This window comes from Urocitellus parryii, chromosome 6 (genome assembly GCF_045843805.1).
Source record: "Urocitellus parryii isolate mUroPar1 chromosome 6, mUroPar1.hap1, whole genome shotgun sequence".
Taxonomy (NCBI): Eukaryota; Metazoa; Chordata; class Mammalia; order Rodentia; family Sciuridae; genus Urocitellus; species Urocitellus parryii.
In genome coordinates this window covers 16,369,336-16,388,219 of record NC_135536.1, presented here as the reverse complement: position 1 = coordinate 16,388,219, position 18,884 = coordinate 16,369,336, and the positions used below count along the sequence as shown (strand labels likewise).

Genomic DNA, 18,884 nt, shown 5'->3' with positions numbered 1-18,884 from the left:
GACTCAGCCTTCATTTTCTGTAGATATGTTAAGATTTTCATCCTCCCCTTTTTTTCTTCAAGTATCTTTAAATGGAATTGTTTAACATCTTGAGGTGTAATTAGCACACAATAAACTGCTCAAATTTAAACTTTACATTTTCTGACATATGAACATACTCATGAAACCATCACCATAAGATATGAATCATCTCTGTTTGTACACAAAGTATGTTGACACCCAATTCAAGTCTTCATACATGTACTTTGTATAATGATGTCCATCACATTCCACCATCCTTACTAACAGAGATATGAAAAATTGTGGTATATATGTGTATTAAGAATTGTAATGCAAAAGATCAAAGTACATGTATATAAAGGCATAAATTGGCGTAACATACCTTATATACAGAGATAAGAAAAATTGTGCCCTATATATGTAATAAGAATTATAATGTATTCCACTTCTGTCGTGTATTTATAAAATTAAAAAAAAAAAAGATACGAATCATCTATGAAAGTCTCTGCTCCTCTGGCCCTTTCTCCTTCTCCTTCCCCACTGCTCTACTTTGTAACTCTACAGATGTTGGAACTTCTCCAGGATGTAACCAAGTAGATGGAAAGAAGATGCTGAGGACGGTGGAACAGTGAGAAAGAGCAAGGGTCCCTGACTTTGTGGAGATGCTGACAGCTCTGCATGGCTGACCTCAGAACCTCTTTTCAAGAATACCTTGGCTTTTGTTGGCTGTGGCCATACTTAACTCTTTTCTATTTTTTCTTTTTGTGATACTAGGGATTGAATCCAGGCCTCAGACCATTCTAGGCAAGTAGTCTACCACTGAGTTACATCCCCAGCCATATTTTGGGGGGCTGAGAGGAGTAAGTGGGGATTAAATCCAGGGGTGCTTAACCACTGAGCCACATCCCCAGCCCTTTTTGTGACAGGGTCTCACTAAGTTGCTTCAGGTCTCGCTATGTTGCTGAGGTGGGCCTCAAACTTATGATCCTCCTGCCTCAGCCTCCCAAGTAGCTGGAATTATAGGTGTGTGCTTCTGCACCCCAATTTATGGCAACATTTAATTCTTACTGATAGAACTTCCCTAAGTTTTCCTACATCTAAATCAATGAGCAATCCTACTGATAATCTAACAGGCCCATTCCCTTTCTACCCTTCCTTTGGCAAATGCCTTTGTTTAGGTTTATGTTCTAGACTAAATCCCAGATTACAGCACAGACATTCCTAACTAGTCCCCTATTGCCTATAATTTTTGAGGTCTTGCCACTTCTACATTACTTTACATTATAGGTGAATTTAGTAAAAATGTACATTTGGTCCTGGCATTCCATTAAAATTTGAACAAGACTTCCTCATTGTAACATGCTTTTTTGACTAGTTACATGCCTATTTTTCAAACCTTCTCTCTCCTCTCCAGGTAATATGTGAAATTTTCACCACCAGCCATTGTTGTTTTTTTGTTTTGTTTTGTTTTTTAGTTGTAGTTGGACACAATACCTTTATTTTATTTTTATGTGGTGCTGAGGATCAAATCCAGTGCATTGCACGTGCTAGGCAAGTGCTCTACAGCTGAGCCACAACCCCAACCCCAACTCCTCTGCTTTGACCAGGTTATTCCCGCTAACCAGAAAATTTCTTCTGAAGTCTATCAAAAGTCAGCTTCTTTACCTTCCCTGTTCAAGATCTGCATGCCTGCCCCTATGGATCCTGAGCTTTAATGAAAGCATTTATCATAGGCTACTCTAATTGCTTATTTACATGAATTGCCAGTTGGATGAAGTGTTTCACGTGTATCTTCGTCTCCCACATTATCCAACCTAGCTCTTGGATCATACTGTATCTTCCAAAAAGGTTTAAATGAGTTAAGATGATCAGTTCATGTTTTTCCTCCTGGCTCCATTTCTCTCTTCACAAGCCATAATCAGATTCTTACTTTCTCCAGGGTACTGTTAGCTTTCATAAGAAAGGTAAAGCTAAAGAAAATATGGACTTAAAACCTAGGAAAAAGATATGTACACAAATAACCACAATGAGAGACTATGACAACTGTCATCTTCACCCAGTTACAAGCGAACTCCAGGACAGTCTGGAGAAGGCAAAGGTCATTCCAGCTTCATGGAGGAGGTGGCTTCTGAACTACAATTTGGAAGATAAACAGGATTCCAGTACATAAATATGAGACAGACCTTGGACACAAAGATGAAAGGGTGTGCGACATGTTCAGGGCGCGAGTAGTAGTCCAGTATGGCTCCAGAGTAATGTTAACAGGATTAAAATGATAAAGAAGTAGTGGATTTCAGAGAACTCGGGAAAGCTCAAGAATTCAATTTTTCCCCCAGATTAAACCCTTGGCCTTATTCAAGCTAGGCAAGCACTCTTAACACTGAGCTATATCCCCAGGTCACAGTTTGTTTTGATTTTCTTCAAGGAGAAAATAAAATCTTAAGGACATTCAGTGCCTCTGTCACGCTTAACACCATCTTTCCTTTCTGCTTCTTCTGGTGCAAGGGTACCTATTAGCCACCTGTCTGACCCTCTCCCTTTCTGTCTCGCCCCCACCCTCCAATTCTTTCTCCCACTTGTCTGCAGTACATGGCTTCTGGAGTTGGAGTACTTCAAGAACCTCTTGACAGATTTCTTTGGGGAATGAACACAAGTTTTTATAACTACGTTTTTAAAAACCTCTCATTTCCTTGTTACAAGAGATCAGAAAAAAACAACAAAAACACTGAAGGTGACGTCACTATAAGAAGAGTTCACAGGCAGGGTAAAAACATCATTTCTCCCTTTAATCATCCCTTTGTGCCTGGTGAACCCATAACTCACCCCACATGCAGTAAAACACTGGCGTTCCGCATACCAGAGCCTCCTTGTAATATGGTGGGAGGGTAAAGTTTCAGACTCTTATCTCCTGCCCTCAATCATAGTTTCACTTTTCTAATCTCATAAGACTATTTTCCAAAAACAGGCAGCATGCAATTTCTTACCTGGTAATCTCCTGCTGTAGCTGTAAAACTGAAGGCACATAAAACACCACTCCAAAATAGACAGTAGGTTCCAATGCATATTTATCCAGTTGCTTCTTCAAAGGTTTCTCCAAATCTACCCATCGGCGCTGATTTTGCTTGTTGTAGTACCAGAGGCTGAAATAAGTGACCTGGAAAGACAGAAGGTCACTGAAGGAGGCAGTAACACACAAAAAGATTCCAATGACTTCCACTGTACCAGTCTATGACCTGGGACCAAGTGGCAGCAGTCTCCTATTGCCTCTCTCCTCAGAAAGGGACAACAGCAAGACCTAATGGGATAAAAACCTATCTCTAGATACTTGTATTCAGGAATTGGTGGCAAGAGTCAATTGCAGATTGTTACTTCAACTCTGAAAAAAGGAAACACATTTATGGCTATGCATCAGCATGCAGTGGGTGCTATGTCATGTCACAAACAGGCTTTAAGGACAACAAAAATTACTAAAAAACATTATGCTTAGTGTTTTGATTACCAAACTATCAAATTTATCATAATTAATATTTTAAAAGAAGCATAACTGGGGTTCTACCCAGGAGAACACTGACAAAATAGGGTTAACCCAACTTTTCACTAGTCACAAATTTGGCTTCTGTAAACAAATTATATAAATTGAAATTTTAGCAATATAGAAAAGTTGCAACTGCCCCAAGATTAGATAGGAATTTAAAGGGACCATAATGCTTTAAACTAAAGTTTAATGTGGAAAACAAATTCTGAATTAATGAGCAAAATGTGAAAGTGAATTCTATCACACATAAACACACACATAGGAAAAGCTGTACCTAACACAATAAAATAACAAGTATTAGCATTTAGATTTCACTGATTGTGTAATGAAACTGTCAAGTTAAATCAGTAAATAGTAGCCCTGGGCCTGATCAACCTGAAAGCATACTAAGACACTTAAGAGTTGAATGGCAGCCTCAGACCACTGCTAGTGCTTACCTCAAAATCAATTTACAGATCAAAGCCATTGGGAAAAAAAAAATCACACCTTCACTGCTTAAAACTCCAGAGCAAGACTGTCAACTAGAACTTTGTGCAAAGGTGGACATGTACCGTACCTACACTATCCAATAAAGCAGCCAATACCCACAAGTGGCTACTTAGTACTTCAAACATGGTAAGACCTCTGAGGAACTATATTTTTAGCGTTATTTAATTTTACTTTGCTAGAGTTAAATAGCTGCTATCATACTAGATAGTACAGCTCTAGAGCAACAAGAAAACCTAGAAATAATACTCAGGTTATTTCTCTGATCTGTAATCCTCATTCAAATAAAAAAATGAACTTTTGTACACGCCTGTAATCCCAGTGGCCTGTGAGGCTTAGGCAGAGGATACTAAGTTCAAAGCCAGCCTCAGCAATTTAGTGAGACCCTGTCTCAAAATAAAAAATAAAAAGGGCTGAGGATGTGGCTCAGTGGTTAAGTGCCTCTGGGTGCAATCCCTGGTACCAAAAAAAAAAAAAAAATTTTTTTTTATTTTGCTGGGGGAAAGATTATACAAACATACCCTTAATATTTATTTCTTCTTAAAATGTCCTACAAAGGAATTATCTTTTCTATCAGTCTATCAAATAAATTCTACAAGAAAGAGGAATATGAACATTGTCCCTTTACACAAACACACTCCTAGAATACCGCAGGAATACAGTAAATTTGGTTTAATTATAAAAAAATGAATATTCTCTTGCTTCTTGGTTGCCACCTCAGGTATCACATATGAATAGAATATCTTGAACATTACAATGCATTAGGTTTTCTTCCATGAACTGTAGAGATACTGTAAATCAAATCACTGCCACTAACTTTCAAGTGGAAACTTCAATCTGTTAAACTCCAAAACCAGTATTATCTCCAAGTATTTTCCCTCAACCACCAAAAAGCTACTAAATTCCCAGGTAATTCTTTTTTTTTTCTTTAGAGAGAGAATTTTAATATTTATTTTTTAGTTTTCGGCAGACATAACATCTTTATTTGTAGGTGCTGCTGAGGATCGAACCCGGGCCGTACACATGCCAGGCAAGCGCGCTACCACTTGAGCCACATCCCCAGCCCTCCCAGGTAATTCTTGCACAATTAGTTTGAAAAGCACTGCACTGTACATCACAGTCTTCAGCATTATGCAGGAGAAACTCATGCAAATGATACCCTATGCTCGAAAAGCTGCACGGAAATCACATTACCATAACCAAAAGTACAAGTCCTACTAATCATTTTCCAAGGTTGTGATTATGATTATAAATGATCACGTTATTTGTACGGATAGAATATGTATCCCATTAATAGAAACAAGTACTGTTCCTTCTATGAGGAAAATGTGCTCATGAGAAAAGGCTTGATGCTCAAAAGTTCAAAGTTCTGGGTTTAATTTCCAGTAGGCACTGGCTAGCTATGAATTGGAAAAGTCCATCAGTCCAATTCAGTTTTCATACATAAAACAAGGTGATACCTCTCTCAGAACTCCATCATGAAGACTAGGTGGCAAAAAATACATGAATACATTTTGCTATAGAAAACTAATATATTTTTAAGAAATTATTTAGTTTCACTCATTTGGCCAAATACCTACAAAATCAATCGACTCCTCCCTCCCAAACTTTCCTAACTGTACTTATGTATTGTACGGGGTTTTATTTGATTGGTTTTTTCAGTACTAGCGATTGAGCCCACAGGTGCTTAACTGGGCCACATTTCCTGGCCTTTTTATGTTTTATTCTGAGACAAGGTCTCCCTAAATTGCTTAGGGTCTCACTAATTGCCTTCCAAGTAGCTGGGATTATAGGTATTCACCACCATGCCTCACCATATGTTTTGTGTTCCATCTTAGCACTTAAGTTTTGGACTGAACTTACCATAGTAGGTCAATAATGCATAACACTGTTATGCACTTAATTCCACAAACATTTATTTTTTTCCATAAACACAAAGGCCTTGACAATAGGCCCAGGATAAGAATCCCATAGGATCAAAAATTGTTTGGGCTCAGCGCGGTGCTGTGCGCCTATAATCAAAGTGGCTCAGGAGGGTGAGGCAGGAGAACTGGGAGTTCAAAGCTAGCTTCAGTGAAAGCGAGGCGCTAAGCAACTTAGTGAGACTCTGTGACTCTAAATAAAACACTAAATAGGGCTGGGGATGTGGCTCAGTGGTCAAGTGCCCCAGAGTTCAATCCCCAGTACTCAACTCTAGAAAAAAAAAAAAAAAACTGCTTTGGTCATATTAGAATGTCATCACTTTTATTCAAAATTAAAAGGTCTTCAACAGAGGTCTGTGGCTCAGCAGTAGAGCACTTGCCTAGCATGTGCGAAATGCTAGGTTTGATCCTCAGCACCACATAAAAATAAATAAATAAAATAAAGATATTTTTTAAAAAGATCTTAAACATACTTTGTATAATTACTTTTCCTTTTAATACAGTTGGACATGGTTCAAATAAAAAACATTTTAAGAGGATTATAAAACTATACATTTATTGTGTAATTTGTGGTTGTGTCATTCATGAACAGAGTGTAACCACCAAAAAATATCTACTTAATAATCTGTAACATTCTAAACTAAGGTATGTTTTAAAAGAAAAACTCTTAAAATGTGCTTAGTTTACTTTAGGAATACATCAATTACTCATGCAACAGATGGATAGAAAATCAAATTCACAGATATATTTGTGAAATTGCATCATTAGTTCTTCACAAACTTTACATTTTAGAAAGAAGTAGCAATGACTTTAATTGTGCCATTAAAAAGAATGGTGGGGTTAGCCAATTATTTCTTGATAAGCGATTTTAAATATGAGAGTCTAAGATTTGGGACATTTGAACATTCAACCATTTTATACTGCAGTAAAGTATTTTCTGAGGCACTTGCCCTTTTGTTCAAGTTCTATCTCAAAAAGAAGTTAATGCCAGACATGGTGGTACACACCTATAATCCCAACAACTGAGGAGGCTGAGGCAAGAAGATCACAAGTTCAAGGCCAGCCTTAAGCAGGCCCTAAGCAACTTACTGAGACCCTGTCTCAAAATAAAAAGAGCACAGGATGTGGCACAGTAGTTAAGCATCCTTGGGTTCAATTCCTGATACCAAAAAAAAAAAGTTAATTTGGGTTGGAAGTATTCTTCAGTGGGAGAATGCTTCCTCATCTAGGACGTGCAAGGCCCTTGGGCTCAGTCCCTACCATCTCACACCACACACACGTCATTGTTAGCCAAAATCAAATTCATATCTTGTTAAATACTTCCATATTTTTAAAGTCACTACTAGAAATGTTTATACACAGGTAACAAAATCTCACATTATAGTCTTTGAATTCAATACTTTCTTAGATTTCTATACATACTTAATCAAGTAGCAATATCTGATTCCATGAGATTTTATGACTGAGGCATCATTTGTTTTTGGGATGAGTAGGCAGAGTCTGAATGTAAAATACTGTGGCTAAATTCTCATCAGGCAGCCTGGCACAGTGGCACACACCTATAATCCCAATGGCTCAGGAGGCTGAGGTAGGAGGATTGCAAGTTCAAAGCCAGCCTCAGCAACTTAGCAAGGCCCCAAGCAGCCCAGTGAGACTCTGTCTCAAAATAACATAAAAAGGTTGTGGATGTGGCTCAGTGGTTAAGCACCCCTGGGTTCAATCCCCATACCAAAAAAAAAAAAAAAAAAAAATTCTAACCAGGCAAATAGTTTTCTGACATGTCCTTTTTTGTTTATTTTTATGTGGTGCTGAGGATTGAACCCAGGGCCTCAAACATGCTAGGCAAGTGCTCTACCACTGAGCCACAACCCCAGCCCAGAAAAGAATTTCTTAATATTATGAAGGGCATTTATGAAATTCCAGAGTTAACATTATACTCAATGGTGAAAGACCAAAAGCTTTTCCCAAGGTCAGGTACAAGACAAGGATCCAATGTTCATTACTGTTATTCAACACTGTACTGGAAATTGTTGCCAGAGCAATTAAGCAAGTAATAAAAGGCACCCAAACTGAAAAGGAGGTAAAATTATCTCCATATACAAGTGCACAGGTAGAAAATCTCTGTCTTGGGCTGGGGATGTGGCTCAAGTGGTAGCGCGATGGCCTGGCATGCTCGACGCACTGGGTTTGATCCTCAGCACCACATAAAGATAGATAAAGATATTGTGTCCACCTAAAAAACAAAAAAATAAATATTTGAAAAGAAAATCTCTGTCTTATATAGAACATCACCCAAATTCCACCAAAAAAGCTACTAAACAAAATAAACTCAACAAAGTTGAAGAGTTTTTCATAGAAATGAAAAAAAGCCAGTCTTCAAGTTCATAAGAAATGGCAAAGGATCCCAAATAATCAAAACAATACTGAAAAAGAAGAACAAAGAAGACTCATGCTTCTTCACTTCAAAACTTACCACAAAGCTACAGAAATCAAAACAGTGTTGCCAGGCAATGGTGGCATGTGCCTGTAATCTCAGTGACTCAGGAAGTTGAGGCAGGATGACTGCAAGTTCGAGGTCAGCCTCAACAAATTAGTGAGGACCTAAGCAACTTAATGAGACCCTGTCTCAAAATTTAAGAAATCAATAAAAAATTAAAAGGGATGGACATGTAGCTCAGTGGTAAAGTACCCCTGGGGTCAAAAATAAAAATAAAAAATAAAAAACCAGAGCAGGAAAGACTATATCAAGCAAGTAGGGCCAGGGTTGTGGCTCAGTGGCAGAGCGCTCACCCAGCACATGTGAGGCACTGGGTTCAATCCTCGGCATCACATAAAATAAATAAACACTCAAGAAGCTGAAGCAGGAGCATTAAAAATTTGAGGCCAGCCTTGACAACTTAACAAGATCATGTCTCAAAATTAAAAATAAAAAGGACTGGGGGTGTTGCTCAGTGGTAGAGCACCCCTGGGTTTAATCCAAGTACTGGAAATAAAAAAAAAAAAAAGTAAGAAAAAACTGTAGAATAGGAGAAAATACTTGCAAATCATATATCTAATCAGAATCTAATATGTGAAATATATACAGAATTCTAAAAACAAAAGACAGACAACCCAATTTTAAAATAAGGATTTCAATTGTTCTTGACAGAAGACACACAAATGGTGAAGAAGCACATGCAAAGATACACATCATTGTTCACAGGGAAATACAACCCAGAACCTGATATACCACCTTGCACCCACTAGAATACCGATGAGAAAAGGAGTGATTGTCTAGCATGTGCAAGGGCCTGGGTTGAATCCCCAATACTGCAAAAAAAGAAAAGACCATGAGTGTTGGTGAGGATGTGAGGAAATTGAAAACCTTAAGTATTGCTAATGGAAGATGGTTCAGCTATTGTGGAAAAGTTTTGTGGATCCTTAAAAAGTTAAACACTGAATCATCAAAAAATCAAACAATTTCACTCAGAGGTATATACTGAAAATAGGTCCTCAAATATGTTTGTACTCATGTTTGTAGCAGGACTATTTTCGACAGCCAAAGGAGGAAACAACTCAAATGACCATCGGCAGACAAATGAAAAAACTAACTGTGCTATATACATAAAATGGAATATTCAGCCATTAAAAAAAAAGGGGGGATGAAGTACAGGTACATGCTACAAAATAGATGAAGCTCAAAAAAATCATTATGCTAACCAAAAGAAACCAGACTCAAAAGCTTAGCTAGGCACAGTGGCTCATGCCTATAATCCCAGCAACTAAGGAGGCTGAGGCAGGAGGATTTCAAGTTTGAGGCCAGCCTCAGGAACTTATCGAGGCCCAAGACAACTTAGCAAGACCCTGTCTCAAAGTAAAAAATAAAAAGGGTCGGAGTTGTGGTAGAGATAATTGTGCCTGCCATTTAAACTACAATAAAAACACAAGTTAAACAGCACGTGGCTCCTTTTCAGAAAATATGGTTGACTAAGTATAAATGAACTGACATTGACTTTGAGAACAAAATTATTTGATAATTGAGCTTTTGGTTCAGAGGAAAAGGTAGTTTACAAATTTGAGCTTGTCCAAAAGGTGCAAGTACTCCAAATCACAGTTCTTTAAGGACCAGCTATTATAAGCAGATCAAAATCCTGATAGAATGTAAACCTTTTCCTAATTCCAAAATTATTTCTTGTCTATTTTAAGAGTCTTGTACTATTTTTAAAGCAGAGCAGAGAGACACAAATTAACTGGAGGGTTTTTTCAGCCATGATGCACTGGGTTTGATAAAAATGCCATATAAAATTGCAAATATAATTTTACCCTGATACCCTTCTTAGAGTAGGGTGAAATCAGAAGACTTTTCATCAGGAAAGAGAGAGGAGATAGTCCCAGATAAAGTCTATCCCGGATAGAGATCATTTAACAAGGGTCATTAAAGAGTATTAACCTAATTTGAGCCCTGAGCTTACCTCTACACCGAGCCTGTCATAAATAAGTATTGTACTTCTTGCTTTTGACAGATAGCAGTGGTCACAAAGCAGGTGGCTTTTATTCCTTTTCTGTTTAATTTTACTCCATGTTCTTCGATCCTTGATCAAATAATGAACAATCTATTTTATAGCCAAGGTGATAATATATAACACCATGACACTCTATCACATATAAATAATACTAAAATAAATAGAACTCAAAAAAATAACAATCAAAAGTAATCTTAGGCTGGGGATGTGGCTCAAGAGGTAGCACGTTCACCTGGCATGTGCGGGGCACTGGGTTCGATCCTCAGCACCACATAAAAATAAAAAAATAAAATAAAGATGTTGTGTCCACCGAAAACTAAAAAATAAATATTAAAAAAAAAGTAATCTTGCTCTTCTACTTATACTGAATTTTATCAAACTAAAGTTCAAGGAAATTAATTCCTTGGGTGGCCAGATTTTTGTTATAGAATTTAGCTATCAGGAAAGGAGATAAACAAAGTTAGTTTCAGAGACTTAATGAAAGGCCCAAGGCATGAGATGGAATCACTACCTATTCAGATGAACCGATCATATCTTTTCTACTTACAGTCGTGGACAATGAGAAGCTATGACTCTGAAATATAGTAAGACAAAGACAGTTCTTTAAAAACTATATTCTTCTCAGGCTGGGGGGTGTGACTCGAAGATAGAACACATGCCCAGCATGTGTGAAGCCTTGGGTTCTGTCCCTAGCACAGCAAAAAGAAAAAAAAAAAAAGTGTGTTTGTATGTGTAACTGAAAAATGGACTAATGTCTTAGATTCATCTGATCATTCAATAAATACTGATTCAACACCTACTGTGTGTCAATCACTATTCTGGGTACTAGAGATGCAGCGCTAAATAAGACAACAAAATTCCAGCTCTCTCAAAGCTTACATTTCTGTAGGTAAAGAGAAATAAGCAAAATATATGTTACACAAGATACTGAGAAGTGCTACAGAGAAAGACATTTGATTATAAGATTAAAGCAATATCAACATATTTTTAAAGAGTAAACTAGGATTAAGTAGGAAACTTTAAGGGCTGGGGATGTGGCTCAAGCAGTAGCGCGCTCGCCTGACATGCGTACAGCCCGGGTTCGATCCTCAGCACCACATACCAACAAAGATGTTGTGTCCGCCAAGAATTGGAAAATAAATATTAAAAATTCTCTCTCTCTCTCCTCTCTCACTCTCTCTTTAAAAAAAAAAAGTAGGAAATTTTAATATACATAGACAAAATTTTACTCCCCAAAGACAGGCAAAGGCAAATGTGTTCTATGTACTACCATATAAAAGGTTTTTTTTGTTTATGACCCACAAAACTGAGGATAAACCAGACCCTCTCATTCTTCAATCATTTCACTTAATCAGTTTGTTCTATTACAGGATAATTTCTTTTTCTTTTCTTTCTTTCATCTTTTTTTTTTTTTTTTGGTAGTACTAGAGATTGGGATTGAACCCAGGCACACTCTATACTACTGAGCAATGTTTCTAGATGTTGTAACTTAACACTATGCAAAAGTGAGAACTGAAAAGAATCTTTAGTAAAAACTTTTTATTTTTCCTCAGTCACTGTTTTGCAGGGGAGGGGCATTGAGGACTAAATCCAGGAGTGCTTTACCACTGAGCTACATCTCCAACCCAGCTCTTTCAAAAAAACAGTTTTTTGGGACAGGGTCTTGCTAAGTTGCCCAGGTTGGCCTTAAACTGGTGATCCTCCTGCCTCAGCCTCCAGAAATGCTGGGATTACAAGCATGAGCCATTGTGCCTGGCGGAGGACCATTTCTTCTCAGTCCAACAAATGAATTAGAGATTTTCTCTGAATTAAATATCTCATAAATTTGGGTCTCTCTGGGCTTGCCTGTTAGCTTGATTCACAAATGCCTAAATTTTAGGGAACTGGATATACAATAACCATTCTTTTTTTTTCACTTCTTTTATAACTTTATTTACTTTTTTTTTAATTGCAGTGCTGAGGATTGAACCCAGGGCTTGCACGCATGCTAGGCACACATGCTAGGTAAGTGCTCTACCACTGTGATACAGAAGACAGTTAAATGTGAGATAGGACTCGCAATGTAGATCAGTGGCGGAGCAGTTATGTAAGTTAGTGTCTAAGTTAGTGCCTAAAGCACTAACTTACATAAGGCCCTGGTTTTAATCCTCAACACTGAAGAAAAAAAAAGAAAAAGGTGAGATAACCTTAGTCTAATTCAGCCTATCCCATGTTTATGAATGAGTTAATTCCTGGGGGGAAAAAATCTTTTTTTTTTTTTTTTTTTTTTTTTTTGTGGTGGAGGGGGTATTGGGGATTGAACCCAGGGGTATTTTACCACTGAGTTACATCCCTAGCATTTTCTGTTATTTATTTTAAACTGCTAAAATTATCCTCAGACTTGCAACCCTTCTGCCTTACCCTCCTGAATCACTGGAGTTACAGGCATGCATCACTGCACCTGGCTAGAAAAACATTTCTTTTTTTTTTTTTTTTTTCAGGGTTGGGGGGTAACCAGGGATTGAACTCAGGGACATTCAATCACTGAGCCATACCCCCAACCCTATTTTGTATGTTATTTAGACACAGGGTCTCACTGAGTTGCTTAGGGCCTCAACTAAATTGCTGAAGCTGGCTTTGAACTAGCCAGCTTCAGCAATTTAGTGAGGCTTCAGTCTCAGCCTCCCGAGCCACTGGGATTACAGGCATAAGCCTCCGGCCCTGGCTCTTCAAGTTTTATCAAACTCAAATCTTAATTATTCCCTCTATCTTATCTCACCAAAGACAGTGAGTAACATGAACAATATTTCTACATGTTGTAACTTAACACTATGGGGACTGAACCCAGGGGTGCTTTACCACTGAGCTACATCCCCCATCCCTTTTTATTTTTTTGAGACAGGATCTTATTAAGTTGCTAAGGATCTCACCAAGTTGCTGAGGCTGCCCTCTCAATCCTCCTGCCTCAATCTCTCATGTCACTGGGATTACAGGCATGCATCACCACACTGGCCCTGAGAATCACTTCTGTCAGATTAAATTTATCGTTGTTTTGTACAACATAAAAACAGTTTTGATGCTGGGGGAAAAGGATAATAGGGAGATAAAGGGAATTAGAAAGAGGATTTTAGAAATCTAACTGAATATGGGTTGTAATGTATTTTAATAAAGAACCTAGGAAAGGTTGATTTCTATTGCCTGAAAGAATATTATTTAATGTTCTCCATTACCTTAAAGAGAATACAACAGCCAGGCACAGTGGCACATATCTTTAATCCCAGCAACATGGGAGGGAGATGGCAAGTTCGAGGCCAGCCTCAGCAATCTGTGACAGCCTCAGCAACTTAGCAAGACCCTGCCTCAAAATAAAGAAAGAAATAGGGATGTAGATCTCACTGTTAGAGCACCCCTGGATTCAGTATGTAGTACCCTCCCAAAAGTTAAAAATGAAAATACAATATAGTATTGTTTTATTATATTTAAGATACTTTTATTAAATTTTTATTGTATTTTGATTACATTTAAAAATAACTTGTATGCTGGGCATGGTGGTGCACACCTGTAAATCTAGCTGAGGAGGCTGAGGCAGGAGGATCACGAGTTCAAAGACAGCCTCAGCAAAGCAAGGCACTAAGCAACTCAGTGAGACCCTGTTTCTGAATAAAATACAAAATATAGCTGGGGATGTGACTCAGAGGTCGAGTGCCCGAGTTCAATTCCTGGTACCCCCTCAAAAAAATTTTTTATTATATTTAAAAGTAGAAGAGGATGAACTAGCCATGGACATGTATATACTATTAGCAAAACAGATATTATTCTATATCCAACTACTCTATATTCAAGAAATAGGATGATAAAAGTCTCAATTTTTAAAAAAAGGCAAATAAATAAGAGAATCACGAGCCAGGAATGGTGGTATACACCTATATCTCAGCAACTGAGGAAGACTGTAAGCTCAAGGCAAGCCTCAGGAACAGAACAAGACCTATTTCAAAAGTTAAAAATAAAAGGACTGGGGATATAGCTCAGAGGTAAAGTACCCCTGCCTGAATTCAATACCCAGTACTAAAAACAAAAACAAACAAAAAAAGCATCATGACCTGTAGAAGAAAAATTTAAAATGGAATGACAATTCCTAGTGGTCATATCCCCATGTCCATAATTCACACAGGGGAGCATGGAAACCCTCCAGTGGTATGATGCTGTACCAGGTGTGAATGCACCTATATGCTTGTAGCTAACTGCAGTGATCCAGCTCATCAATAGAGGCACAGCAAATATTCCAATAGAATTCCTAATTCTACCATTTTTTTTCCTTGCTTGAGTGTAGATTCTGCATCTGGAAGGTCCCAAATTCATCTAAGAGTAGTGCAACCAGATATTGCTTTGGAAAATCTCTCAGCAGGGAATTCTCTGGGGGATGTATTTCATCAGCCTGATAATTCCAACTGTGCCAGGAAACAGGCCACAAAAGGCTTCCCATCCAACAGTTGCTGCCTTGAACACCTGAGGGATTCCCATCAGTTTGATGCTGGCCATGAGGACTCAAGTTCTTCCTTATGCTTATCTTTCTTTGCCTCAGGTGACTTCAAAAACATATTTTAAGCAGAATAGTAAATTATAAACAAAAAAATTATAATAAGTGATATCAAATATCTCAAAAGTACTTAAAATTTCCATCAGATTTGGGAGGCCACACTGTAGGAGTTATCATTAAGGGCAAGGACACAATAACAGGCCACTTGTCACTTGCCAAAGGTTACATTCTGAGTACGCAGATCAAGGAGCCAGAACTATTCTCTAATTGTGGTTTCTGCCATATAATCATGAACAAGTTACTTAAGTTCTCAAGCAATACTCATTTTTATTAGCACTGTTTTTAAGTCACCTTAAACAGTATAAAATTTCATATTGGGGGGCTGGGGTTGTGGCTCAGTGGTAGAGTGCTTGCTTAGCATGCACAAGGCACTGGGTTCAATCCTTAGCACCACATAAATGTAAAATAAAGATATTGTGTACACCTAAAAAAATAAAAAATATTTTTTTAAAAATTCATATTAGGTTTTCTTTAATAGAGGATGTTCTTCATGAATGGATTTGTCTTTGTTGACAGAAAATACCAATATTTGAATTGCTTTTCACTTAGAAAAATGGCAGTCCAATAGAAAAAGAGTGTATTGTTGAGGAAAAAGTGCTCAACCAGGAGCTGAAAAAGCCGAATACTAGTCTTGAGCTGTCACTAGTTGTATACCAGTGTACAATGAAATCTGCATTCTGGTGTTGCGTGACTGAAAACCATACAAATTTTAGATACACTCATCATTATTAATCACACTACATACTTCTGTTATAACACTATAGTGAACAATTCTCAAGTGTTCTTTCCTGAAGTCATTATCCAAACGTAAGTTCAACTTCAAAATATGTGCCAGCCATTAAAACAGACAAGTCAAACTATACTTGTCTAATCATCACCTGTGAGTACAAACTATAGGCGAACAAGAATTAAGGTTTTCTTCTGGAAAGAAAAGATATTATTGTGAATGTATTAATTCTCAGCAGTGTACTTCCAAATTTAATGGACTGACTTAATGATACGACCTCTCCAGTTGTTTTTGTCTGATCCATTTTTCCGCTCTGTGTATTAATCCAATTAACAAATTTACATAATGAAAAAGAAAATGGAAATGGCAGAATTGCCAGTTAACGAGTGTTTTTTTTTTAATTTGTTGATGAACCTTTATTTTATTCACTTATTTTCATATGTGGTCCTGAGAATCGAATCTAGTGCCTCACACATGTGAGGCAAGTGTTCTACCACTGACCCACAACCCCAGCCCTAATGAGTGTTTTATAGACTCTGCTCATCTTTGGTCCGTTCCATCATCAAGATGGTAGAAAGAAACAAGAAGCCAGGCCTGGGGATTGTGGCTCAGAGGTAGAGTGCTCGCCTAGCATGTGTGAGGCCCTAGGTTCGATCCTCAGCACCATATATAAATAAAAATAAAGATCCATCAAAAACTAAGGAATTTTTTTTAAAAAAAGAAAAAACAAAATGTCAATTACACTCAGTGTCAAATTAAACATGTAAGGAGCTCGACACAGTGGCACACACCTATATCCCAGCAACTCAGGAGACTGAGGCAAGAAGATTGCAAGTTCAAGCCAGCCTCAGCAACTTAGCAAGGCTCTAAGTAACTTAGCAAGACCCTATACCAAAATTTTTAAAATTTTAAAAAGAAGGTTGAGGATGTAGCTCAGTGGTAAAGCAACTCTGGATTCAATCCCTTGAAAAAAAAGAAAGAAAATATAAAACACCAAAAATAGGTGCTTGGCAAAATGGTCAGTAGCCAATAAACAGCTATCTTTTAGGAATTTGAACTCAAATTCTTCTGCTACCAAAAGTCTACCTTTCACCAAAATCCCACACTGCCAACAGCAGCTGAATTTAATGGTACAAAGTTCAATCTGCTGAAAATGCACTTGACATTGAAATTAACTTGTCAAGTCAAAGTATAAGCTTTCTAAATAACTAATATAAATGAGTCAACACAATTTGCTTTTAGAATCATAAAGAAAATGAGGCTTTGCCTCCTAGTATGAAATTACTCATATATTTTCTTAGTCTGTTCGTTAAATCATATTCAAAATAACACAATTACTCTTATTTGTAAACTTAAACACTGCATACCTTTTAAGGCTCTCATTTGGGTAATCCACTATTTTAGAAAATGGCACAAAAACCTGATAAGTTATCTTTACTACATGATAATTCTCTCATAGAATTTGTGGCATGCAGTTTTTCCTAGTAAAATTAGCATCATAAGTAAAATCTAAAATTGACTCTGGATATCCAACCAATGCATAAAAGATAAAGGAAATCTATGTGACATTTGTTTATAAATAAATTGCTAGAAAACTGAATAGGAAAATATTTGCTAGAATATTGTTAAAAAAATGTTGTTGAGGTAGGGTGTATATCTGACAAGAAAAATGAAATAGATGTCTCAACAAATGTCTGGAGAATTTAATTAATGTAAGAAGTATGGGCTGGGGATGTGGCTCAAGCGGTAGTGCGCTCGCCTGGCATGGGTGCGGCCCGAGTTCGATCCTCAGCACCACATACAAACAAAGATGCTGTGTTTGTCGAAAACTAAAAAGTAAATATTAAAAGAAAATTCTCTCTGTTTAAAAAAAAAAAAAAGAAGTATGACTCATACATTCATTCACTGAAGATTTGTCACACACCTTCTGTCAGGATGGGCACAAAAGTGCAACCTGGTAGGGAAGACAGACATGGATCACTTGTACAATGAAGTGGTACACCCTGCAACCCTTTCCTCCCTGAAAGGAGTTTTACCTTAATAGTAAGTTTACTCATCAAGAAAATGAATGCCCCAATAGCCCTTCCTGAGACTTAAAGATGGAGGCCACAGAAAAAAATGGTCATTTGTGGAGGAAGAGAGAGACTATATTTAGAAGCATATTAATTTCTTAATACCGAGATCCTGCTGGAGGCAGTGGCACATGTCTGTAATCCCGGTGGCTCACAGCTTGGGATGCTGAGACAGAAGGATAGCAAATTCAAAACCAGCTTCAGTAACGGCAAGGTGCCAAGCAACTAAGTAAAACCCTGTCTCTAAATAAAACACAATAGGGCTGGGGATTTGGCTCAGTGGTTGAGTGCTGCTGAGTTCAATCCCCAGTACCCAACCTCCCCAAAATACAGGGGTCCCTTAGGTAGAATAGAGGGACTGGGGATGGACAAAAGGTTAGGTAAGGGACACCCAAACAGCTAGGAGGAAGGAGTACTGGTATAGCATAGTAGGTTAAGTACAATCTATAGTCACCTATAATGTTTCAAAATACCTAAAAGAGTTTGAAAGTTCCCAACACATAGAAGTGAAGTGATTAATGTTTGAGGAGATAGAAATACTAATAACCCCAGTCTTTTTTTTTTGGGGGGGGGATACTGGAGACTGAACTCTGGAGTACTTGGCCACTGAGCCACATCCCCAGCTCAATTTTATATTTCATTTAGAGACAGGGTTTCACTGAGTTGCTTAGCATCTCGCTTTTGCTCAGATTGGCTTTGAAAACACCGGACTCCTGACTCAATCTCCCGAGCCACTAGGATTACAGGTGTGCACCATGGCGCCCAGTTAACCCAATTTGATTATTATATACTATATTCATGTATCAGATTACTATATGTACGTATCAGATTACTATATATGTACATATATCATGTGTTCATTTTTTAAAAAGCAAAGATCTTGATTTGTTCATAAATATTACATCCTCTCAACATCTTAACTCTGGAGAAAGACAACCAGAGAAAAGACTCTGTTGTATGGAAACAAGGGGAAACTGCCTCATCCACCAACACAGTTACTGAATAAATGTCACTTACCTTAAAATTCAACATTCTTTGCATTTAGATTGATGAGTAAGGACAAT

At 37.6% G+C, this 18,884-nt stretch overlaps 1 protein-coding gene across 4 annotated transcripts in view; it reads right to left on the bottom strand.

The window, feature by feature from the left end:
• The window catches only part of Ptpn21 (protein tyrosine phosphatase non-receptor type 21), an 83,026-nt gene that overhangs the window by 53,157 nt on the left and 10,985 nt on the right, over positions 1-18,884 (bottom strand). For all 4 annotated transcript variants that reach the window (XM_026400765.2, XM_026400772.2, XM_026400777.2 and 1 more), the window contains exon 3: positions 2,985-3,154. In XM_026400765.2, coding sequence (XP_026256550.2) covers positions 2,985-3,154 — 170 coding nt within the window. The remainder of the gene's footprint in view (positions 1-2,984; positions 3,155-18,884) is intronic.